Source organism: Liolophura sinensis, chromosome 1 (genome assembly GCF_032854445.1).
Source record: "Liolophura sinensis isolate JHLJ2023 chromosome 1, CUHK_Ljap_v2, whole genome shotgun sequence".
NCBI classification, from domain to species: Eukaryota; Metazoa; Mollusca; class Polyplacophora; order Chitonida; family Chitonidae; genus Liolophura; species Liolophura sinensis.
In genome coordinates, this window is record NC_088295.1 from 77,297,523 (window position 1) to 77,324,239 (window position 26,717).

Consider the following 26,717-nt stretch of genomic DNA (forward strand, 5'->3'; position numbering starts at 1 on the left):
TAAATGAATAAATAAAAACACAAAATCTTTTTTGTGACTGGTTTCAGATAGAGATGGACCAGTGTTGTGCAATGTCAGTTTTTGCTGATAATTGATCACGATGAATTCCTTAGTGAATTCCTGAACAAATGAAGATACATACCACACATTAGTACCACACATATGTAGACATGTACAACATAAGACAAATAACTTTTCACAGTGGAAAGGCGAACAAAAAAAGGTAAACAATACATTATCATGTTCACTCTCAAGAAACCACTTATTGGAAAAATATTTTCAAAATATGAACAATTCATACAGATGATACAGACAATTCTAACGAATTCTTTCTAGGTGTTGTGCCGTATTAACTAAGAAATGGAACTACACTTTAATAGTTTAAAATTATGGAGCTCAAATTGTATTCAAATGGAAGCAAATAAGGTGCATCTTGCTTGGTAAGTTTGCACTGTACATGCATACCCATCAGATTATGCAAGTCATAAACTCATTCCATGTGTGAATATAAGGCATATTAGCTATTATTAAAGTAGAAGTTAGGTTTATGAGAGATTCAACACATGAGTATAAAAGACTTGAGTGATGAGAAAGTCAAATACTAGCAAACACAGCAATGTTTTGTCTCTGTAAAGATGAATATTTCCTGCATGGATAAAATGTGATTGTCTGTTTTTAAAAATATGATTAATAAATAATCAGATAATTTCACACCTGGGATACAATTTACAGAATAAAATTTTTCATTGATTTTTGTCTTGCTACAGATGACACATCACATTATAAATGTACCAGATCAAGTCAAATCTGATACATTTGTAAAATGTCATTTATATCACCTCAGTCATGTCGTAAAAAAATTACCACAGTCGTGGTACGATTACGAAACTCTCTTGAACAGAAGCTCCATATACATGCACTCAGGTATGTAGGTCAACAATGTATGCATGTTTGTTATGTGTGTCCATCATTCTATAAACATAAAACAAAGCGATCAAAAGGTAAAAACTGATGAAAAGCATTGATAACTAGAAACAAATGCCTAGTTTAGAGTCTTAAAGCCATTGCAGGATAACACAGACTTTCACAACATCGGGATCAGCACAGTTTGATTACTGATGCACCAGCTGTCCGTATGTTTGTGTATTGGGTCATGTTACATGTGTGTTAAGTAACTTTTGGTCCCCATGATGTTTTGTCCCCGGAGATCAGTCTTTAGCCAGGGGAATTTCCTGGTCCTCCACAAAGAGCTGGTGTTTAATGCCATCTTTCCTCTTTCCACTGCTTGTAGCTTTGATATATGCAGATCGGCCTGCAATTTCAAAATGAGTCTCTGTACCATCGTCAACGAATGCTCCCTGAAACAATTAAAGCACAATGTTAATATAGTTTACATAGTACAACATTTCTCACTTCACAGCAAAGTATATGATATTTACATGTTGCAAAAGGAATGATAGCAGCCACATAGTTGTCATAAAGTGAGCCCTTATGAAAATATGTTCAATGCTAGACCGCAGGATAAACTTTCACAAAGACAATACTTTATTAAGACAGTCACACAGTTCTTGTATGTATTTATGTGTGCTTGAGGTTTTACGTTGTATTTAACAATTTTTCAGTCATAAATGATGAGAGGGCATTAGGTGCGTGTACACACACTATGCCTTCTTGTGGCTGCAAAAGTGTGGCTGCCAAAGAAGTATCATGCCGAACACATCAAGCCTCAGACCAAAACTAGTCACATTATATTTCGTATACAATATTATATACTACATTATTAAATAATATTACATATTTTATCCCAAATTATACCAACAATGGGCCCAATCATTCCGATTTCCTTGCTCTAATCTCTCAACGCTAAGCACCAAGTGAGGCAGCAAGTGCTTTTAAGGTCTTTGGTATGACCTGACCACGGTTTAATCCCAACTCTCTCGACTTCACTCTAACCGTTATGCCACTTACAGCCTTGAAAAGACAGACTTTATGAAAACACAGTCAAGATTAAACCACTGAGCAAACAGAGAAAATGTAAAATTAATTATTCAGTTCACAAACACTCATGATTAACTGCCACCCCTCTCAGCAATAAATACTGACCATTACACTAACTCACTCTTACCGCAGTCTCCACTTTTTCACCGTTTACCCAGACATCCAAAGTATCCTTTTCTGCAAAAAACAAAACAAACAAAAAAATCTCAGTTATCCATATGAGCAAAATCAATTTTTTCCCTATGTTTAACAATAACAAACTCAACAGAATACAACTGAATACAACATATATTCTCAGTATTTCATGAATAAAGAATTTCTCATATTTAAAGCTTACCAAGTATACAACTGCTGTCTTCAATGTTTGGTACAGGCTTCATCTACTTTATGGCATTAAATAATACCACTCATATCCTCAACAAGTTTCTCCCCAGCTTCATCACTGGAATGTTATCCTATAGGTTATTACAAGACAATATTTCCGGATGCAGTGTAAAGGTTAAATGAAACAAGGCACACAATAAAAACATCAAATATGTGAATCTTACCAAGTGTAACCCTAATTCCTGTTTCTCCTATCATCAAAATCCAAGACCGCAATATCTTTGTTTGGTTTTCAGAAAACTTTTTCAGACTCTTTCCATTTACTTCTAAGGTGTATTCATACGAAAAGCCACTGATTGCATCTATGAGTATGCGACACCTGGCTTTTCCTACAATAAAGTCTTCTCTTCCCACCAATTTAAACATCCAGTTGTTTCTGTAAATTTCCTAGTGAGAGAACATAAAAGAGAAGGTAAACATACATGTTCAGTTTTGTTGACAAAATCAACAGCATGGAACAAAGTACTATGATTTTCTACACATTTCATTTGAAATTCATAATACATTTAATTGTTTTTTTTTTTCACTGCTTCATTGAATTTTTAATTAAACTTTACGTTATCAAAGACAAACAATTAACAGTATGTGTAGTTCACGGTCACTGAAGGCCATATAGTCACAACTTTCATTCATTTTATTCATCGGAAAACATTTAGTTCCAGGTAACCCAAGAATGGAGAACTAATTTTATAACCAGACATGCCCTTTACCTTTCCATCTACTCGAATAACTCGTTTTCCTGATGTTGTGCCATGTTCAAATTCTATTGTATGAACCCCATCTCCCAGCGACACCTCCCAGACAGCCACAAGATCACTAGACATTCTCTGACAGTCACAAGCACATCTGAGGCAAACAAAGAAATAAGACAATGTCAGACAAGAAATGTGCGAGAATCCTAAGGAGAACACTGAGTGGTAAGCATGACACTGAACAGGAAGCTCAACACCCAGTTGTAAGCTTCACACTAAGTGGTAAGTACAGCACCTTATGTAAGTATAGCACCCGATGGTAAATACAGCGCTCCGTGGTAAGTACATGTGTAGTGCTCGGTGGTAAGTTCATCACTCAGTGGTAAGCATCACACTAACTGGTGAGTACAACACTCAGTGGTAAGCATCACACTAACTGGTGAGTATAACACACGTACAACACAGTGATGAGCACAACATTCAGTTGTAAGTATTGTACTCTGTGGTAAGCACAACATTCAGTGGTAGGCACAACACTTACAGGTAAGCGCGACATTCAATGGTACGTACAACACTCAGTGGTAAGCAACGCACTCAGCGATAAGCCCAACACTCAGGGATAAGCATTACACTCACTGGCAAGCATTACACTCAGTGGTAAGTACAACACTCAGTGGCAAGCTCAACACTCAGTAGAAAGTTCAACACTCAGTGGTAAGCACCACGCTCAGTGGTAAGCACCACAAGTATGCTATAAGACTGACTGTAAGTTGGAGATCACATGATCCCCCTAGCATGGCGATAACAAAATAGCCATCTTATGTTGAAGAATAGGGACAAAGGCCAATCTGTTTTGTTTGGTTTGGCAAAATTTTAACCCCCAACCAATGTCAATGTCAGAGTGTGCTCAATTTGAAAACCTGATGCAGATGCCGTGGCAGCATATCACGGCGTTTGAGACAAAAAATATCTATCAAATACGTCTCCATGCACGCTCTTAATATAAATTTTATGTTCCTTACCTTTTTGTCTGTGGACTTATCATAAGCACAACATCAATCAGTTATTTCCTTGGCGGCATAGTGCCGAGATTCCTTGGTGATGCTCAAAGCAAATGGCGATTCTGATAGCCTTGACATATTTGACGAGGGCAGATAATTGCATCAGGTTTTCAACTGGAATGCGCTCTGACTTTGGTTTGGGGTTAAAATTTTGCCAGACCTAAGGTCAGATAAATCTTGGACTCATTCATACATACACAAACCCGATAAGTACAACCGATTTATACCCAATGATCTTTTCGTAAACCTTTCACTCCCGTCAATCAGTCACACTGTTTCAAAGTTCCCATTGGCCACACAATACACTGAGGGTGTTCTCATCAGCTTCCATTATCAGTTCATGTCCCGACAGGAAATGTCTGAGTTGTTTTGTGTGTGTTTTTATTTTTTTTTTTTTTTTTTTTTTGGGTGCACTTCTCTCTTTTTTAATTTTTTTTTACCGACAGAAAATTGTCTACCTAAAAAGTTGACTTTTCTGGATTCCGGAGTTTATAATTCGTATATGTGCAAAGTTGTGGAGCTTTATAGATTTCATACCCAACTGCAGATAGACAGCCAGGCAATACGTATCAGACAACACTAACAGACATCATAGCTCAGTCTAGTAGTATCATGATTCAACCTTTTACTTCACTTCAGGCAACCAAACAGGCGAGTTGCAGTATTGCTTAATGATGGGTTGGTAGTAATTAAATCCATCTCCGAACCCATCACATTGCCAAGAGAAATATTTTTCACAATTCCGTACAAGACAAACAAATAAATAAGTCACTGTACCAATCCAAACCGTGTTTCGGTGAAACACTTGCACCTGTACGTAACGTCCACCCGGCTCGAGTTCCGAACAGATTGTGTACAATCCGGGCACCTTGGTGAAATTAGTAGCGGGCTGAAGATTAATCTAAGACCTAAGTGGTTTATAATACAATTCGTTGAATTATTTTTTAGCCATGAATTTTGCATAAATAAAATGCTATAAATATTTTGTACCTGTAATTTTTAGGATTGATTTCATTACAATTGTTGCTTTTGCGAAGAAAATGACAACAACAATGGCGAACGCTAGATATCGTTTCGGCCGTGTAAGTGAAACTTTGACGGTTTACCGTCTTACTGACTAGATATTATTAATTATTTTTAAACTGATACCTGTGACTATTTAAATGACGTTAGGTTCAGGATGATTGTCACTAATATACTCTTGGTTATGCTAAAATCACTGTGCACGTACAACCAACATCGCTAAGAATTGAAAATCTGCAGACGACGCGCTAAATTTGAAATGGACCTTTTTCTGATGTTTAAGCAGAAAACCTGCCATTCCTTTAATAGGTCATTATGAAGAATGTCTTGGAATTTCCAAAAAAAATTCTTCTAATGACTCACTTTGCAAATTACATACAAATCTGATTGAATGACAGAGTTTTTCACTGAACTATACATGTCGGTGGAATGAAACATGTGCTGACATGTTAATGTATGTTAATAAAAGTTATACATTTCCACGCGGACAATTTCACTGCAAAAGCCGACTCGGACCATACTTTATTTTTGCTATCCACCGATTTCACCGAAATTTTTTTGTTAGGTTCGGGCTAGGTGATGGGTCACGAAAAATTTATCCTACCCAACATTCTCTTTAAGAATGACATGCCCTGTAAGTGGGAAAATTTTATACTACCCAACATTCTCTTTAAGAATGGTATGCCTTTAAGCAAAAAACAGAATGTTGGGTGGGATAAAATTTTTGCAGCCGTCACCCTGCCTGTTGATGAAACAGAAGAAATTCCAAACATGGCAGATGTTGATTTGAGTTGTCCAGTTCGAAAGTTTAAACCGCTGGATTACTATTGAAAGATGATTTCCTATGCTGTCTTTGATATATTACATTTCTGGCGTTTTAGGGAATCGGTGAATAACAAAAATAAAATAGGGTTCAAGCCAGTTTTTTGAGTGAAATTGCCCTCATGGAAGTGTATAAGTGACCACAGCTGGGCTTTGCGGTAGGAATGTCCACCTTAAGTTTTGGGCTAACATGTTAATTGATATGCTCTGTAACGATTTATGAAATAGATGCCTGGCACCCCTTGACTTCTAATCTGGTGATCATGCTAATATCATGTTATCTCTGCTGCGTCCCATTTCTGGCAGAGATCTTATATTGTGATTAAGATAGAATTCCCCTGTTCATAAGTTAGAAACTGTAATATTGTCTGTGACTTGGGAACATGGCTATTTGATGTTAGTCCCCAAGTCTACGTGCCATAATCAGTGATTTTGTGATGAAAAATTGACCTGTACATGCAATAACGATCAATAACTGCATTTTGGCCTACATCTACATGCCCCACATTAAACAGATAACAGAAGAGAGATATGTGGCCTCTGTGGCTTATTGCTTGGGGTGCTAGTGCAGCGCAATGACACAGAAGCCTCTCACCAATGTGATCGCTGTGATTTCAAGTCTTGCTCATGCTGATTTCCTCCCTGCTCATATGCGAGAAGGCCTTCTAGCATCCTGCGAATGGTCATGGGTTTTATCGTTCTGACTTAATAGAGAGGCATATTTCACGTACTGGTGTACTGTAACATCATCTTGAAACAAGGTTAGTTTGACCTGACGGTAAGAAATAGTTGACCGGTATTAATGGATTTAGCTATTTATCTTTAATCCAGCAGCAGACAGCTGGTGTTTTGAGTAATATCCTGGTTATATGCAAGTTGTGTTGAGTGGCAGGTAGCTTTCGACCCATTACAACAGTCCGAGAGATATGACATTGTCAAGTCAAAACTACAGAACAAAGTGGCTAGGTAGTACCAGCATGTTACTGGAACAAGGTTAAGAATTTGTTAATTTTTTTTATGCAGTGATGCTTTAAGCTACTTGCAAATGTTGTTATACCATTTATTTATATATTTTATTTATTCATTTTCTTTGTGTCAGCCATTCGACCAGGATGACTCCACCTCAGAAGCTTCAAGTAGCTCAGATGATCAGCATTACAAGACCTCCTACCAGGTTAGCTTATAGGTATCATTATTGTCTTTCCTTTCTTTGGGCGCCCAAACTAGTGATGCCAAAACTATATATATATGGGTTTGGAAGACACCCTAGGTCCGGAACTCCTTACACTTTAAATGGTTGATACATTGGGGGACTGAAAGACAGGAGCATCTGCATTTTCATAAATGTATGCTTATTGCTTCCTTGGCTTGACTGAAGAGAGTCATAAATTCGCATTTAAGATTAGGTACTTGATTTTGAATCAGGAGTTCCATGGGTTCACAACTCATTGGCTCAATCCAAGACAGGATTTCTCAGGATTTTGGTGGCAATAAGTGGGTTGATTAGGTTGGGTTTTTTTTTTTCAGACAGTAAAGTTCATCGGATATCCATCAAAATGGCGTCAAGCTTTCTGTACGTGTGAAAATCTGTCTGTCTCACATGGGCATGCATGTATTAAATACTTGCCAAAGTTTACTGCAAGCACTACAGTCTTCTTCAGTGTAACTATAACCATCATCGTATTTAGGGGCCTCCGTGACTCAGTTGGTTAGCACGCTAGTGCAGCGTAATGACCCAGGAGCCTCTCACCAATGCGGTCGCTGTGAGTTCATGTCCAGCTCTTACTGGCTTCCTCTCCGGGCGTAAGTGGGAAGGTCTGCCAGCGACCTGCGGATGGTCATGGGTTTCACCGGGCTCTGCCCAGTTTCCTCCCACCATAATGCTGGCCGCCATCGTATAAGTGAAATATTCTTGAGTATGGCATAAAACACCAATCAAATAAATAAATAAATAATCATGTCTCTAAATGAAATATTTTTGAGTACAATCACATTGTTGACAAGCGTAGTTTCACGAACTCTGCTGTCATCTACTAGCTTACCGTCTCTTTAAAGACTGTCAGTTATGTCATTGACTTGGTATAGATATGACTTTTGATTATTGTGAAATTCTGAAGTTGCCTGTCCTTTAAATTTTGTATTCAATATCAGGTAATGGAAATACATATAATTAAATTATAGCCTATTGTTTTTACAGTGTGATTTTCAATACCAAGATGCTGTGAGTGATATTTCAGATATTATCATTATCTTTTGCTGTCTTACATACAAGCTTTTTGTATGTATCTTAATACATTTATAGAACATGTAATATTTCTGAAATTAATTAGAGGAGCATCTCTGTCTTTGATGCACAGTTACATGAATTGTCCTTGTATTAGTGACTTTCACAATGGTAACACAGCTGTGATGAGACAAAACAACAGGGTGCTTTTTTTAGTTTGAAGAAGGGTCTCTGTGCAATGACCCAGGAGCCTCTCACCAATGCAGTTGCTTTTAGTCCAGCTCATGCTGTCTGCCTCTCTGGGTTTACTTTGGAAGGTTTAACTGATGGTCTTGGTTTTCCCTTGGTCTCTGCCCGGTACCAGCCACCATTGTACGCGTGAAATATTCTTGTATACGGTGTAAAAAAGCACACCAATCAAATTAATAAATACTTTGAAGGATTCTAGCTCTAAACTTCATCACCTTTAAGTAACAGTGTCAATTGGTCAGTGATTTGATTATCAGTTAATAATTTTAGGTGTGTACAGATTTCACACAATCACACATGATGGTTTTTGATTATTGATTATTCCAACAATTATTACTGGGTAAGTTAGGTATCAGGGACAGGATTCCAGAAAGTATATTTGTGTTACAAATGGACAAATTTGCCCTGTAGTGCAATATTCCTGTTGTTGTAGTTGGTTCAGTGTCTTATACTTTTTCTCTTGTAATCTTACAGGTACATTTATTCTGGTAGTGAAGGTGGTGGCTCTGGTGTTGTGAAGTGCTGTGTAGAAGCATTGCTTCATTTGCAGTGTAGTTCTGTACAATTCTATATATGATAATAATGTCTTTATTTATTAAAGGTAACTCAGTCAATTTGTACAAAACTGTTCTTCCCAAGGCCTAAACAAACAAAACAGTACTACATAGAAACAGTGACAAAGGAAAAGTATGACTGCTACCGCGGAAAACTGTCCCAACCAGCAGGTGAGACAGGGTAGTGGGAGACGGCCCGTTACCGACCCCATCCCACCCTGCCTGCTGGCTGGATCCCCTGCACACATGTACATAGCACAAACCAAGGGAGTAGGAGATGGCCCATTTTGACCCATTCCCTGTTTGGTTTGAACAGTGCACATGTGTAAGAGTGTTGAATAGGAATGTACTTATTATAACGTGTTGAGCTCAGAGCAGCAGTGTGAACATATTTGTTTGGCAAAAACAATTCTTTCAGATGACTTGCACCGGTGTTATTGATGGCTCTAAATAAAGGGGAAAGAACTGTAAAATTAACTCGATCATTAAAAGGCATCTGTTGTAGTTGACCAAAGAGGGTTGTACTAGGAACAGTTATATAAGCACTTTGTATAATGCAAGCAGTACTCTTGATCCATCTCTGAAGTTAAACAACTTTTTTTAATTTCAGGTCAATGACAAAAGTTGGAGTGATGTTAATAAGTCTCTCCGCCATCATGGTCTGGCTGCCGTTAAAGTTCTGCCTCTCTCCCAGGTTTCGTCTTTATCTGGTATGATTATGGCTGTGTTTTTTTTTACTTTTCATTTAAGTCAAGGATATACAGTAAAACTTTATTTTTTACTGAATAAGTAACAAATGATTTCAGTTATATATAGTGTTATGGATATTTCATTTTCACTGCTTTAGTGGAATGTGATACCTTTAATCAAGCATGCATCAATACCAGAACTTTCGCTGATGGGCAACAGTGGAATGTGTTGACATGGATCATGATGCTTTTTTTATCTTTTCTTTTTTTTTGTTGAAGGTAAGGTTGAATGTTTAGAGGAAGCTGCATCCTTGGGGCTGCGTGAGATACTTCTGTCATTGATGAATGACTGTGACCAACGACAAACACTGATACATGACCTCATTACAAAGAATGACCAGCTCAAGTATGACAACACTTTCCTGCTTCTTCTTGATTGGCTCTGCATGCACATTTTCTTGTTTATTATGTTTATCCTTAAACTTGTAAACAAATGGCTTAAGTTATTGTTAGTTTTGATTAATCATAAAATGCTCATTATAACCATTTCTGCTGTTAAGCTCATCAACCTCAAATACTACCCCACTGTTAGTTGCAGGCCTTGTGCAAAGTTACATATTAAATAGAGATGACCTTTCAAACAACATCGAATGTGTCACACAACACACCGGCCAGTACGTATACCTCCCCGAGTAATTTGATTTCATACTGTTTGTGTCAACTTGAGTTTGTTTACTTGTTAGATTTGTTTTATGATTTTTATGAAAGTGAACTGTCAGAATTTCCTTGGTGATAAAACTATTATTTCGCACAGTTAATGTATATGGCTTTTTTTTTTTTTTTTTTTTACATTTGTGATATTTATCACCTAGATGCCATGATGTGGGAAAAGAATCATTTGTTTCAGTGTGAGCCCAGCAGTATGACGTCATAATACACGTGCAGTAAACCTTTACATTCCTATGTCACGCTGCAATGAGACACGACGTTATACATACACAGCTTTGAAATATCTTGTCGTTGATTGGTCTAAAATGCGTGACCTGTGTGGAGAGAGGGGAAAAGAACGGCATGAAATGTGCCGTTTTTGCCCCATTTTCTTCATTTTTAGGGGTAGAATAAATTTTAATGCCCTTGTCTTGGTGTTTGTTGTGTAACCTGATACCGCTGAACCTTGTTTCGTACCAAGTCAAATCTGGAGAAAGCTGCGCATTTGAGGGATTTGACTTGGTACGAAACGAGGTTCGACATTATCGGGTTACACAACAAACACTGCTTAGGTGTTGTTAAACCCACCATAACTCAGACCACCATAAGTGCACTTACACTGGCACATACTAATGTTAACATCTACCTAGTTTTTGGTTGTTGTCAGTAGATAACTTAATGTTGGACAACACTTAGAGGAGTTTAAAATGTATTTTTTCCAGTGTTTGTCAAAAAGTTTCCAAAAAAATTTTTTTTTTTTTTATTTTACACCAGAGAGGATCTAATGAAACAGTCACACCTCACAGAAAAGTTTCAAAACAAAGCAAAGGACTTAAAGGTGATGTTGGAGAGCTCCAGAAGTAGGGTTGAGGTAAGCTTTGGTACAGTTTTGACTCATTAATTACCAAACACAAATTATTATGGGTCACCGCTGCTCAGAAGAGCCAATGCCTGATAACTGAAGTTCCTTAGCTTTATACCAATGAATTTGTGGGTTTGAATTAAAGTAAAATAAAACCAAACTATGAATTTTACAGACAACTGAAAACTGTTTGTAAAAAGACTTTCATTTATATTTTCAGATTTTTTTAATAGTGTTGAAAGGCATTCAAATATTTAAATACCATGGTGAGCTTCATGAGTCATACTGACGCTATCTACTAACTCTTGACATCACATCACTTTTTTTTCCTGATGTTCACAGAAGGAAGCCATTTTTGGGAACATTATTTCAGTACTCTTTGATTCATGCGCAAAGACAGTTTTTCCAAATTTCATTGTTGTGATTAGAGATGAATAAACTTCAGTTCCTTAGTTCCTTACAATATTGTCCGTATAGCCCACCTTAGGATTTAGATGTCTGAGCGCCTTTAACTCTTTTCACGAAAATCTAAAAAAATAAGTGAAAGTATATTTAGGCACAGTTTTAAATGGTCTATTTAGTGATGCCTACTTCGATGTTTAGGGGTCTTTTCCTGTAAGCTCTTATTGTGTTGTTTTATCAGGATTATTGTGGTGTACCAAACCACCATTAGGGTGAAATATTCTTGATCACAACACCAGTCAAATAATATAGAACAAATCATAATCAAGCAAATAATTGTGTGAACATTTCTTGTCCCGATTCATCTGGCATGTCACGTTTCCTAACCGTGTGTGTACTGTTATATAGTATTCTTTGAAACTTGGTTGGTATGAATTTATTTTAATACTTCCTGTACTTGTAGTAGTAATAGTGTGTATATATCTGATCATATTGGTTAGGAGCTGGAGCATGAAAAACATGTGAGCAGTTCCCTGGGTAATGATGAACTGGAAAGGTCAAGATCCAAGTCATACACACCGTCATCCAGGTGTAAACAACTGGAAGACAGCTGCCAGAAGAAAGAGTTGGAAATAGAAAAGCTGAGGAGGAAATTACAGAAATTAAGTGATGAGGTAAAGTTTCGTCTTACTTAGGCATTAATTAACAGAAATGTTCAGATATTGAAAGGAGTTCACCAGATAGGCTCAGTGTCCTGGCCACAGATAATTCTCCTCAGCAGCAAAACTTTTGAATGAAGAATGTGAATGAAGTAGTCTAGACTAATCTGTTTTGAACTATTTGCTTGAGTAAAGCTTTGAATGTACATGTATAAAGGTTGTAATAACATGTCGAGCAAATGCGCCTTTTATGTATTTATTTATTTTTTTTATTTTACAGGAAGAAAAACGATCTTTACGACAGAACCAAATTTTCCAAGAATTTAGGAAAAGAACTGCCAGAGCACATAATGTTATGGATGAGAAGTTAGTACCAGATCTTGATATTTAGTCCCCAGCCGATCCTCATGGGAAAGTGTGGGGGGACGGGACTTCACTTTTCATCCTTTCTTTCAATCTCTCTGAGACAATTTGTTTCATGCCTACTACATGTATATTTCAATAGATAATCCGTTGTGTCTGAAACTTGCTCACATCATCCATATGGTTACTTTTGATTAATGGAAAGATTGTCATCAGTGTTCAAGTAATTTTCATTTCCTATGATGGTTAGATGTTCTTGAGATTTCTTAATATTAACACCGATGGGGTAGATTTATATTGTTGACAGTTACATAGTGGCAGAGGAAACCTACATGTAGGTGTTACCTGTTCAAGTTAAGTGTAAATCAGTACTAAACAAGGCCAGTTTCATCCCACCACTATGTTGTAATTGACATTTAAACAACATAGCCTAATTCTTCTAAAATTTGGGACAGATATTAGTAGTCTTGAAGGTAAAATACTCTACCCAGCCTTTTGAATTACCTATATAATGGCTGAAATGAAGAAACCAGGTGTCCCAAATTTTAGAAGCAATAGGGTACATTTTTCAGGATTTGTTTCATGAGAGTAGACAATACTGGTGACTGCTTTGGTGAGGAAGTATGGATTTTCCTACAAAACTAGAAAGCTATGGCAGTGTTATTAATAGCTGACAAATGGAAGTTGTTGATGTACACTGAAGTGTGTGAATGTGTTTTCTATTTTGTGTGTGTTTTACAGGTTATTGGATGTGATAGACTCTTACGAGACCAAGGTGAATCATTTACAGAAAGAGCTCAGTTACCTCAGGTACTTCATTAAGAAAGGATTCATGTTGGGATTTTTGTGCGTTAGATGATCAGAATGAACCAACCCTGCATACTGAATGCTTTATCTTTTGAGATTATAGGATGAGACAAAATGATTGTGTTTCATAGGTTGTCCACAAGATCATTTAAAGCATGAAAGATAGAAAATGGGCCAACAATGCTGGTTGATATCCTATGGTCTGATTATCAGGGTAATACTTTGGCGTCACTGTTGTACTGTACTGTTTACATATTGTGTTCATCTAAAATTATTCATCACTGTGTTAATCCCTAAATGTACTTGTGTCTTAATATGTAAGTCTATTCTTTTGTGCTTGTTCAGGGCTATTGATAAAGACTCTTTACCTCAGCGTTTCAACAATGGACTCCACTTACACAGTACTGACCTGGTTTCTAGCAGTGAGCAGGGGCTATTAAAAGTAAGGGTATAATTGTGACAACATGTCAAACAAATCTGACTGTTAAGCCTCTGCTGTGAATTAAATAAGCCATTATGTATATATTTGCCAGTAGCTTGTTATTCATATATGTAGTGGCCAGCAGGTCTGTTAGTAGAATAACTGGGCTGAACTTTACAGTGTGCATGAAGCAGTGAATTTTTTGATAATGTAAAAATGAAGAGTCTAATAGCCTGTTACTCTGTGTACATCTGCTCATACATTGGAAATCTGCTATAACAGCTACTCATGAGACTCATTGAAAGGTTCAGGAATTGGTGAGTTGAGGATATCAAATGAAAAATATTTTGGACATCCACTTAAGCTGTATTCTATACTGATACTTTGCAGACGTCAAAGGTTTTGAGACACATTTACCAGCGTATATTATTTTAATGGCTTTTAGAAAAGGTGGACAACAATCAGCAAAAATACATGTAGTTTGTGTTGCTTAGAGCGTGAAACTTCTGTTAAACATTATTATTATCTTTATTTTTTTAAGTATAACGTGAAGTGCAGCTTGAGCATGATATGTAGTATATTTTTTCACATTTATCCAACAGACTTATGAAAAGCAGCTTAAAGAAGCTAGAAAACAGTTGAAGAATCTGGATGAGAGAAACGAAGAACTCAAACTGGAGTTGGAAGGACGGTGAGGTCACAAGTTAAATTTGCTACATTTTATTAGATATGTGTCTCAAAGTATTCCTTAAGCTTTAGCTTCATTTACCTCAGAATATGGGTCTGTTAAGCTATGACTGAGGTTATGTGTGTTTATTTAGTCATGGATAATACTTTACACACATACTTTACTAGAGGTCTCTCATAGTATGAAAATCTTTTAGGTCACTTTTTTATTTTGTTTTATTTTATTAATGTATTAAACTTGTGATCTTGTTAAGCTCTTACTGGTTTGGCTGTTCCATTTGTGCTGGCAAACATAGCCTCTTGTATTTTCTAATGGAGGGGCTTCCATTAGAAGGGGGTCTCCATTCTTTCTTGGTTCAGTTGGTTAGGGCGCTAGCGCAGCTAGAAGCCTCTCACCAATGCGGTCGCTGTGAGTTCAAGTCTAGCTCATGCTGGCTTCCTCACCGTCAGTATGTGGGAAGGTCTGCAGCAACCTATGGATGGTCGCAGGTGCACCCGGTGTCCTCCCACCATAATGCTGGTTACCGTCATATAAGTGAAATATTCTTGAGTGTGGTGTAAAACACCAATAAAAATAAATAAATAAAATATTTTCTAATGGATATTTCGATGACAAGTAAAATTTTGCTCATGTGACATGCAGCTATCAGCCTGTAGATATGTAGTCTTCCTCGCTTAAGTACCGTCACAGCTTCATACCATTATAATCAAGGTATCTAATTAATGTTAGTCCCCAGTCCTTATAAACTATAAGATATGGTTTAGACACCAGCAAATTTTAATCATCTGTCAGATATAGATTGAAGGTAAATGTTTCTGATGCTTACAGTCAACTTGATGTTATATTTCAGACCACTAATGAAGGATTACAGGGCTGCTCAGCAAAGAATAAAAAAGCTAGAAAAAGTTTTGGCTTCAAATAAAATCAGGTAGTTTTCTCATTGCCTTAATGATATAGTGTTTTGATAATGTAAAAATCTTCCACTCATCACCACTTTTCAAACTTTATCCATTATCATCTAATTCCATCTTACATATTACCTACATTATTCACTATTTCATTGGCATACAGTGAGTGCAGTTTCATTGACATGGATTACTGTTTTGTTTCCATACATTACTGTTTTGTTTGCACACATTACTGCTTTGTTCACATACATTATTCACTGTTTTGTTTAAATACATTATTCACTGTTTTGTTTTTATGCATTATTCACTGTTTTGTTCACATACATTATTCACTGTTTTGTTTACATTATTCGCTGCATTGTTTACATACATTACTCAAAAGCATACATTACTCACTGTTTTTTTCATCTACATTATTGACTGTTTTGGTAGCATACGTTACTCACTGTTTTGGTAGCATACATTATTGACTGTTTTGGTATGGTTTTGAAGTGTCAGAATTTAATACATGTAATACTAAAGGATAAAAAAATTAATTTAATACAACACATACATTGTAGACATCCTTAACAATGTATAAACACACTCTCTGTCCATTTTGTAGTCTGTCCGGAGAGAAAAGTAGCAAAGACTTGTACCGACGTAAGAGACGATACAGCACCAGTGTGGATGATCTGGATGTGCTGCCTGTAGAGAACTGTAGAAAGTACCTCAAGGTCAGTCAGTGGCAGGAAGTGTTGAGGAAGGGTCTGGTTCACATGGCCATGCTCTCAACATAAAGCACTGCTCATGGAAGTCTTAGCTACAGTTCTGGGTTATGACTCTCAAAGTGATATCAGATCTGAGAGTCATGGCCTAGAACAAGTAATGTCTTTTTTGTTTGGATCCACCAGTAGCATGTATGTAAGCCCTCTGTATAAGTATGATCCAAGTTAAGTAAAATTCTACATAAATTTGTTTTCAGGGGCTGTTAACCATCAATACAAGGCCAGAGCAATTCTCTTGTTTTCATATATTTAATGCTTTCGCACAGGTATTTAATGTATCTCGAATGTTTCAAATATAGTTTATATTTACACATCATTTATTATACCCCTTTCATCAGTAAAATGAAAACGATGAAGTACACACGCACTGCAACGTCACAGAAGAAAACGCTACATTCTCCTGTCATTTGGACCTTCTGCCTTCATCCTTGAATCTCTCATTAGTGTAAAATGTACATGTACTTTTGTTGTTTATTCTTATAACCTACGTAGTAATGCAATTTATTGTTTTCATTGAAATATTAATTGTAGATATCCGTTTTTCAGGATCTGTGCAAAGAAATCGGGGTTGATGATGTTGAAGATATCATTTCAACTGTACACAAACAGAAAGATAGTGAAAATGAGTTAAACAGGTTTGAAAGGGTAAGTACTCGATGAGGCTCTTACTCTTTCTGGTCTTATCTGAAAAGAAATGGAAAGGTTGTGATGTAACAGAAGGGGTAAATGTAGGTTTGATAAAGCAAAGTTAAGCATATACGGTTCTGTACAAATAATCAAAGGTCTACTATTCTGAAAGAATGTAAGAATGTTTTTGTTTTTTTTGTTTTGTTTTGTTTTATAAAAAGTTTCAATGTGTTGTATTGCACAATGATACAAAAATCATTAGGTATCAATCAGTAGTGGCTTCTGAGTAATGTTATGCTTGGTGTGTTACAGTTTGCCTTAGATGTACACTATATAGTACAGAGTTTAGCCAGCACCTCTGGCAGTAGACGTCACAAACGGGTGATCTCTAAACATTCTGAGCAGCTCTCTGATGAGGGCATGGACCATGATCTAGCTGTCATAGAGCAATGGAGGGAGGATGAAAGACAGTTACCTGTAAGTACAAAGTGCTTATTACCTTTATATAACAAGCATTAGATATATTTATTTGATTTTTTAAATGCACTGTATGTTTTTAGATATTTGTACCATGGTCATTGTATTTTAAGTGAAAAAACAAATCAAAAAAGTGAATGAACATCAAAGGAAAGGCCATTAAAAACTATATTACACCTCCACTGCCTCCTTATTTGCATGAGTACAGATTACAAATATCATTGTGATCATTGTCATCATCTGCACTCTTGTACTGGGTTGTGATGTGATTTTAATTATAATTTCTGCTTCATCATTCACTTTTATTTTTCTGTTTTTAAGGAAATGTTTGTGACTGAACTGTATTGATGTGATAATGGTGTGCGGTGATGCTATGTTATATCTGATGATTGTGATTCTATCAGGGTCTTCAGGATGCCATCAAGCGTCTGTCACATAAAGTGGCCCCGTGGTTACGTCTCAGTTTGTCTGATGACCTGCCTGTCTGTAAGCTGGTGGCAGTGATTGATCGACTCATAGAGGATGAGGATGTACACCAGCTCTCGGTATGACTGCTTACATGTGAATAAAATTTAGGAAGATTTAGGACAATACTCAGATCTTTGTTTTCGTCATTTTTTACCAGTATCTAAATCAGTTCCTGAAGATTAGCTTTGCAGACATCCACGACAATCTAATCCAAATCTAGCACCAATTAACGTAGTCCAAGTCAAGGTTTTAATGCATATAGAATTAAACAGAATTTGGTGATTCCATTGTTATGATTTTTAGTGCATTCTATTGCAATAAAAACATGAATTTAATGTAACTTTTGTCTTAATTTTTAATTAAAACTTAATAGTTTTAATAGGTTTACAGGAGTCATTACAAGAATCGGATACCTAGATACTGATCGAAAGTATAACCCTGATATTTATGTTTATTAATTGCATAAAGGTGAAAGACCATGATTTGCATCACTTATGCAGGCAGCGAAATTTGGCCTGCCGGCGAAACCCAGAAATCGGTTACGTCTTTTCCGCCTCGCCTAACCGATCATTCGGTTACGCCACGTATGTTTATCAACCCGATAACGATTGGTTACGCTAATTGTTTACGTGGTTTATGTTTCAGGCATCATTATGGATCATTAATAAAAGTATTCAGCTCAATGTTATTTTTTTTTCTTTTCTATATCTAGCAGCTCATACCGTAAGGTTGGTGAACAAAAGAAAGAGAAATTTTACACTCACACGGTGTTTCAACATTGTGTGTTGCCTGGTTGGTACTTGACTCCTGTGGCACATTTTTACGTGAAATTCCGTAATACAGGCTTATATGTTTGCAATATGCCCAGTCCAACATTAAGTACTTCCAGTAAGTGTCATTACGGTATTGGGGAGCGAGTTTGGTATCCCTGATTACTGATAATTAACGCAGTTTCCAACGCACGTGGTGTGAGTCTTACCATAGTGATATATATATATACAGTATATATATACTCGCTACAGGGCCGGGAGAGACCTTGACGTCACAGGCCTGTGCTCTAAATCAGAACGCAGCCGGTGAGGTCCCGTAAGGGTTCCATCATTCTGTACGGTAGACTCGACTAATTTGCGCTCGAGTAGCAGTTAAACTACATGTACATGAAAAGGTAACCTTGTTTTATTTACTTGCGTGATCGTGAAAAGATAAGTCAAAATAAATAATTTGAGTATTATCTCAAAGCCTGTAAAGCATATATGAATGATTACATTTCCATGTGACCAGCACAGGCAGCTGGCTGTGGCTGAAATCGATGTTTCTATTTTTAGACGCGTTGCCATACTGGCCGCGTTGTGATTATGAAAGCTGTTCAGTCCAGTTTATCTGTAGTTACCTAATGCACACTGACTCTAAGAACGTTCTCGTTGGACAGTTGGCCTAACCGATTTTCCGGTTAGCCAAATTGAACCGCACGTAACCGTTGCGCGACCGACGGTTTCGTTCGCGCCAAATTTCGCTGCCTGCTTATGAAACTGATATTTCACATTCTTGCATGTAGTCAGAGGGAAGTCAGTGGCTTCAGAAGAACAACACTTTTGCCAGGGTGCCAAACTAAGCCAGACTCACAAGAATCTGTGAACAAAAGTTACTTGCCTGTTTATCATGACTAAAACATATTTATTATTATCAAACATACATCTGATTCTGTTTTACAGGGAAAAGATGATGGTCTGTCAAAACAACAGCTCAAAGATATTGTGTCACACTTCCAGATGTTGTTTGAAGTACCCCACATTGCTGGAGTCTTCCCCAGGATGAATGACTTGTATACCAAATATGGAGAGGTGCAAAATGTCCTTCATACGCTCAGAAATATCCTTGGCCTCAGTAAGTAATGATCGCTCTATTGTGAGCATAACATTTTTATTATTTATACGTCATTGAAATCCCAGTATATCCTTCACTGATGAAAATGATATCTTCACTAGTTAGATATTACTTTTGTTATTACATTTTGCTATTACACTTCTGGAGACGTTGACCCATGACCCACCGTTGACCTTGCAGGAAATACTTTTGTACATGCTGTCTGCTACATTCATTGATATCTTCATGGACCACATCACAAGGCCGTGCACTTTTGCGCAATATATAGTTTGCCAAAAAATAAGAGGTAGAAGAAATGCCTCATGTGCTTAATTTACGTAAACATGTAAAAAAACATTGATTATTTTTTCCCCCGGATGCAACAGATATGCAAGTGATATGCATTTATATACATGTAGAGGGAATATCAGGATATAAATAATAAATAGAATATTGCAGTTAAGGTTGAATACCATAAATATTGTTCTCATGAAAGGTAGAAATGATAACCCACTTGATGCTTCACACCTCTCACACGAACAATATTTATTGTATTCAACCTTCACTGTGCAATATCCTAATGTCCTTCTCTGTTAATACTTCCTGTAGGCCTGTGATGTCCTTCACTGTTAATACTTTCTGTAGGCCTGTACCATATCACTTTTAAAATGAAATAAAGTTATATATTGGCTCTGTTATTAAAAGAAAACTTTTAACATGCATTACCTGAGAGAAAGTCTCTAAACAGTGAAGATACACAAGGGGACACCAGTGTCTTTTTTCATAAGGGTAAATGTTGTTGTTACCTGCTACATATAGTGACCTTAACGTGGACACTGCTCGGACCAATGTGACCAAACACAAACTCAGTGAAATTGACACATGAATAATTGACCTTATTGTTCTTATAATGTAGGATAAATATTTAACTGTGCTCACAATTTCTTTGATGTATTTTTTATAATAGATGCATATCTAATTTAAGATTACAAGTACATGTAATATACTGAATTTGAATTGCCCACTTTGCAGAAGAGGATGCAAAGTCCACAGCTATTGTAGACTCTGTGGGAAAACTGTGTCAGGCTCACAACTCTACTACTTCAGATCAGCTGAGACGATTGTTGCAGGCTGATGACTTGGACAGGTAAGATAAAATTACATCAATTCCATTTTGTTAGTTTGTCTGTTTGGGCTGGCTTCGTGGCCCTTTTGTCTCCGTTTCCCTAAGTTTGTGCGTATTTATCCAGTCTTGGATGTACTTGGTATGTAAATGCTACCAAAAAAGAGTTTATCAAGAAATCTGTCCTGTGTATTACTTGCAGAAAAGATATCCAAACGACTTGTTTTCGTAACACGTTTACTTGCATGCGAGGAAGGCACAGATATTTTGTATTTATATATTTTGTTTATACAGTGCACAGCACAACTTTCACCACGTGGCACTTTACAAAGAGATCTTGTACGACTTCTTGCCAGTGTGTCTGATTTCCAGTGTGTCCAGTGTTATTAGCAATATTTACACATTGTCTCAGGAAATATTCAGATGATTGGTTTCAAGTCTTCTATTTAGAAACTTTGTTAATTGCAAGTTTGTTGTTGTTATTTGCAGTGTCATTAGACGATTAGAGGAACATTCTGTCTTCTTCCCGATTTTCTATGAAGTCATGACAAAGCTATTAGATATTTTGGGTAAGTGTAAGAACTCCCCTTCTCTTTAATAGCTACCTACACATGCCTCTGAAAGATAGTCCGTGAGCCAGGTAAAGGCTTATGAGTGCTGGACAGTGAACATCAACGCTAAAAGTGTGTTCATGTTGATGAACAAGGGTCTAGTGTTACTATTCTGTTTTCATCGACAAGGTTTATTGACAACATTTATATTGCCAGGATAGGGAAACAAGATTACACGTTAAAAAAATGTCTTAAATTTCATTAAATTAAATGTTCTGTTTCAAATTCTAGTAATATATTGGCTGTTACATGTAAAATTTCTGTTGGCTTTGATTGTCAGCAGCCACGTATTGCTTTCTGTCCTTATGAACATAGGAGAGATTTCAGAAATTAAGTGTGGTCACAGTCTTTTTTGTTTAATATCAAAATCTAGGACCCACAAGCTAGGATTGACACTTTTAGGCATATCGTGATGGCAAACAATGTAATGAAATGGCTTCCTTTATTCTGTAGTATTCATTTTCTGTGAAACACATATATGACATAACAGTCTAAATTGTGAGTCCTGTGTAAGACAGGAGTTCGACAGCATAAATGCCAGTTGCAATGTGTCTTTAAGTAAGATGTTATAAATAAATATATTTATAACAATCTGCCAAGCCACTGATGACCCCCCCCCCCCCCCCCCCCCACCCAAACCATTCCTCCTGCTTTTAATCAAACTGTAGTGGTTCAGCATGCCTTCTTACTTGTTACATGTATGTTACAGGATGGTTTAGTACTGGGTGACATTATTATGCATCATACTTACAAACATATTGTTCATTTGCAGGTTTAGAAAAGATGGATCAAGTCATTCCTGCAGTAAGAGCACTGAAACTTTTGGCTGCTTGAGAAGCGTTAAAGAATGCAGGATATCCAAGTTCAGGTGCACCAGTCCAGATTAAAGAAAACCTCGTCTTCATCTTCCATTCATACAGATTGGTTTCTGTAAACAATTTGTTATCATGTGAAATTGTAAATTAGAAATGCATGTATGTAAGTTTTTATTTGATACAGTAGGACTATTTATTTATATAATATACACTTATTACAAATCAGTGAAAATATGTGCTCTTTGGCAGCAATCTTTATCATGAACTTGGTTTGGATCAAGTCTAAATATGATCCAAGTCATTATGAAACCAAAGGCAGGAAATGAGCCACACACTTTACAATGTATATGCTACATGGTGCCAATGATGAATCCCCTACATTTTATTTTATATAAATGTGAATGTTTTGTAAGGTGTAGCAGATGTAGAATATTGGTAGCTCTAGTTGGGAATGTCTGTTTATAAATAGTATTTTGATGCATGGTTTATTATAAACTACATGCAATGCTATTTTAAATAATAATCAAATATCACCTTAAAACCAGTTAATTTTTATCTTGGAATTTCAAAATATGGTGTATTGTAGCACTGTACATGTAGGTAGCCCATGTTCAGATAATACCCTTACTAGTACATTCCTAACGGTTCGAATGTACATATACTAGAAAGCCTGAAAATAGGTGCCACTTTCTCCCAGGGTGTTCCAAAAGTACGCCAGGCACCTATTTTCAGGCTTGACCAGTAAGTGTTATATCAACCTGGGCCACTACACTGTGGGTGTGGTGTTAATGGTCCTATGTTCACACCTGTTTCATTTCCAGAAATGAAAAATATACACATACAGAAATATCTGTATTTTTATGAATTTACCATTTTATTATTACCCTAGATAAATATATAGGTAGGCTTATGTGACGAATGAAAACAGCTACTGATTTCAACTACAGATTTGTATCATGGTGTCTTAAACTTCTCTGCGCGCACATTTTGGTTACATTTAATAGGGTACAGTACCGATTTTTACAGGAAACGGAAAATAAATGAACTGTATTTACTTGCTTGGTTTTGAAGTTTTCTGTGCCCAGTGGATTTGCTGCCGTTACCCGAATTTACAGGCTTTAAACTTTATATAATATACATATATATTGCTAATTTGTGTTCATAAAAATACTGAAATAGGGTTCATTAATGGCGCTTAAAATCAGTAATGAGGCTGGTTTTGTGCATTCTTTCCGCAAACAGTCGGTAGTCTCCACTGAGTTACTTCATGAAAGTCCAACCGAAGTTACGAGCTGTCAGGGGTTCGCCATTTAGGTCATTGTTAAAAACGTTACAAGAGTGACAACAAACATTCAATTTCTTCACCATGTGGTTTGCTGCTTTGTATGCGGAGGTAAAGACAGGTCGTCGAATTACCCTGAGTTGTTTTTTTTTTTTTTGGTTTTTTTTTCAAATTTGGAGGCAAATTTGACCCTGTGAAAGCTTGTGGGTTTACGTAACGGAAAAATTTTGTACCCACCAAGAACAGCCGCATCTGCTCTCGCCATTTTTCATCTGAAAGTTACAAGAGTTACCTGTAAGGATACGTCGTCGAAGAACCCTGGAGTTAGTTTTCCCAAAGTTTGCAGACATCTTGACGCTCAGGAAGGCGTCAATTTACAGAACAGGACGTAAGGATTCAGTACCCACCTAAAACAGCCGCATCTTCTCTGGCTATTTTTCACCTGAAAGTTACGGGAGGGACTCAAAAGGGGGGAATTAAGCTCTGTCTTCATACCATGCTGGTCCAAAACAGTGTTTCTCACAGCATTTGGAGTATACAAATTTGCACTTAAAATTTGCCCCAATATCTGAGCGGTTTATTATGTAGTACATGTATATAGTATGTCTAACAAAGATATTAATCCCTAGAATTGCAGCTGCAATTTCCTTTCATGTTTGTTGCTGTTGCGTTGAGCTTTCCCTTTTTCCAGTAATGGTCTATTTTTTGAACTTCAGTTCCCCATTATCATCAAAGAAGGAATGCCGGTCCACTGGGATGTCCTGTTCTTGATAAATTTTACCGGTCATTTATAATGAGGGCAACTTTTTCGTCGGTCACAGTAGGAAGGATGTTTGCTATTCTTCAAATGCCTGATTCACTTTTTGTACTCTTCTACATAAACGTAAATTTGTGAAATCACAGAGAAGACTGTTGGAGAGGTGTAAATGTTGTGTTAAATACCTTGTAATCACTACAAAGAACTGGCTCATGGCAAACAGTGGTGCTTTTTGATTTTTTTGCAAGTGCGCAGCGTGTTTCTTGTCCTATCTCCATGCATCTCTTTTAGGTTGACCTGGTTTTCATGGATCTGATACTTCACATCCAACAACTTTTTCCCTTCCACTGACTCCATCACAGATCTCCCTATCACTGATTTTAGAAGCTCACCCACTGTATCATGGACAAGAGTTCCTTCTGTCTGAAAAAAGGCTAGAAACTTCTGTAGTATTGGGGCAATTGACAAGAAGAAGCAAATCTGTATAAAAATTGTTGACTCCCCTAGTTTCCTACATATTCTCATGTACCGATAATTGAATTCTAGGGTTTTACTAGTGCCTTATTGTCTAGACAGAGTTAATGCATCTTTTTGAAAATACCTTCTAACTGCGTCCCAGTTCTTGACTATTCTCTGAACAGCTGGTATTAAGGTCAACCAACGTGACCGCACATGCCTGATAAACATTGTCTTCCAGGTCAAGATATGAGAGAACGTCCTTCAAATCTTCTCGTCGATATTGCAAACCCGTAGTCCAAATGGCTAGAAGCAATACTTATTATGGTCCCCCATAAATATTTAATCCTGCACGAAAAGCATTGTGGGCAACATGGAGATTCCATGGAATAAAAGACAACAGTTCTGGGAATCCAGCTTCTTTCTGTGATCCATGCACCTTTTTCCATATATTTTATTTACATTTGGCCCATCAGCGGAGACTCAGGAGTCTAGACATTGCGGTCTGAAAAAAACCTAAGTTGAGGTTGTTTTCTCTACAAGGGATTTATCCAAGACAAGTACAGGGTGTATAACTGATGTTGAGGGAAGAGCAGACTTTATGAAATGGCATGACATGCATCTAGCTTATGTTGAATTTTGTTGTTGCGTAAATCTAGAATTGACCTATGCTTAGTACCTTTTGCATGCCACAATACTTGAGGTATACCACCATATTAACAGCTAATCGATTTACTTCACAATATGCAATAAGCCCCATGCAGATAAACACGATGGATCTTGTTTGCACTATTCACTAAGTCTATTGCCTTTACAGTCTTTTTGGTCCAACCAAGACTATTGGACCTTTGTTGGTGGAGGCATGATTATCAAGTCTTGACAAAATATTGAAGATCTGGAAATAATCAGTGAGAGCAAAATTTAACATGTATTCTAATAATATTAAACCAGCGATTCAAAGAAGTGCATTTTTTGAAACCAGTCGACCAGTTTACTTACTTATTTGTGAATGTTAAGGGTTTCATATATACAATGCAAGAACAAAATTGATTTTGCTAAAATGGCTCTTCGGTTACAAAACATAGGACTTCTAAAAATGTATGCCTCATTTCTGATACTCAATTATCTAAATTGAGTCAAAAGAGCATTTGAAGAGGACAAAATCAGAATTTACACTTAAAACTGACTGGGCCTTAATTACTATTCAGTTAACTTCATTGGGGTTGTTTATTAAATGTGTTCAAAGCACGTACCTGTTAAGTAAACACCTTGACATCCATAACAGCATGGTGTGAAGTCAGCACAATGACATAACCCCAAATTTGTTACAACGGGTAACTCGCATAAAAAACATGATACGGTAAATAATGAAAATATCGAAAATTTTAAACAAAACGTGGTAAAATATAGAACATGCTTGCAGGCCTGCTATGGCGGCCACAGTCGACTGAATCCTCAAGCCTGACTGAACTTAAAACCGATAGATAACAAATCTCTACACTTATGCCGACGTCCACGTTTATATTGTGTACGACTACATAGGCTATTTGGAATGCCGACAATAACTTGCAGTTGTCTTCGCATATAGATATAAACGTAAAATACCTCACTCAGTAGAATGATATTTGTTGTGAAGCGGACATGGGGAGAGAATAATAAACATTGCATTTTAAGATAAACTTATTAAATGTATAGTGTGTACGGAGCAGTAAAATGAACATCGCGGTCTTCTTTTTTTAAGTGTGCGTTTTTATTTTTTTTTTCAACTAGCAGTCGGAGAAAAACTCCCACAGAAAGAAATCGGGTGGGATTTTTTTTTAAGCAGACGAAAAGAAAAAGGAAACTCCACAAAAAGATCTCGAACCCCAACTTAATAAGCCAATCAGATTACGTTTTGCTTCGCGCATCTGTTGAAACCCTCATGTATGAGATACTGTCACTGCCCGACATAACAATG

The 26,717-nt window shown here is 36.8% G+C and overlaps 2 protein-coding genes across 2 annotated transcripts; one reads left to right on the forward strand and one right to left on the reverse strand.

Moving 5' to 3' along the window:
* On the reverse strand, positions 1–4,976 carry LOC135461583 (fas apoptotic inhibitory molecule 1-like). The gene is made up of 5 exons (XM_064738749.1): positions 4,913–4,976; positions 3,093–3,228; positions 2,547–2,769; positions 2,126–2,175; positions 1–1,358 (listed from the first exon to the last, which is right to left on the reverse strand). Exons 2-5 carry the CDS (start codon positions 3,204–3,206, stop codon positions 1,209–1,211), a joined length of 537 nt encoding a protein of 178 aa, XP_064594819.1. The 5' UTR covers positions 3,207–3,228; positions 4,913–4,976; the 3' UTR covers positions 1–1,208.
* A 201-nt stretch (positions 4,977–5,177) lies between these two features.
* Positions 5,178–22,944, forward strand: LOC135461565 (centrosomal protein of 70 kDa-like). Its single transcript, XM_064738722.1, has 19 exons — positions 5,178–5,217; positions 7,080–7,154; positions 9,618–9,717; positions 9,976–10,102; positions 11,179–11,275; positions 12,169–12,342; positions 12,608–12,693; positions 13,432–13,500; positions 13,843–13,939; positions 14,521–14,609; positions 15,457–15,534; positions 16,119–16,230; positions 16,828–16,926; positions 17,221–17,385; positions 17,790–17,930; positions 19,566–19,737; positions 20,749–20,863; positions 21,329–21,408; positions 22,223–22,944. Exons 1-19 carry the CDS (start codon positions 5,188–5,190, stop codon positions 22,282–22,284), a joined length of 1,968 nt encoding a protein of 655 aa, XP_064594792.1. The 5' UTR covers positions 5,178–5,187; the 3' UTR covers positions 22,285–22,944.
* Positions 22,945–26,717: the final 3,773 nt, after the last annotated feature.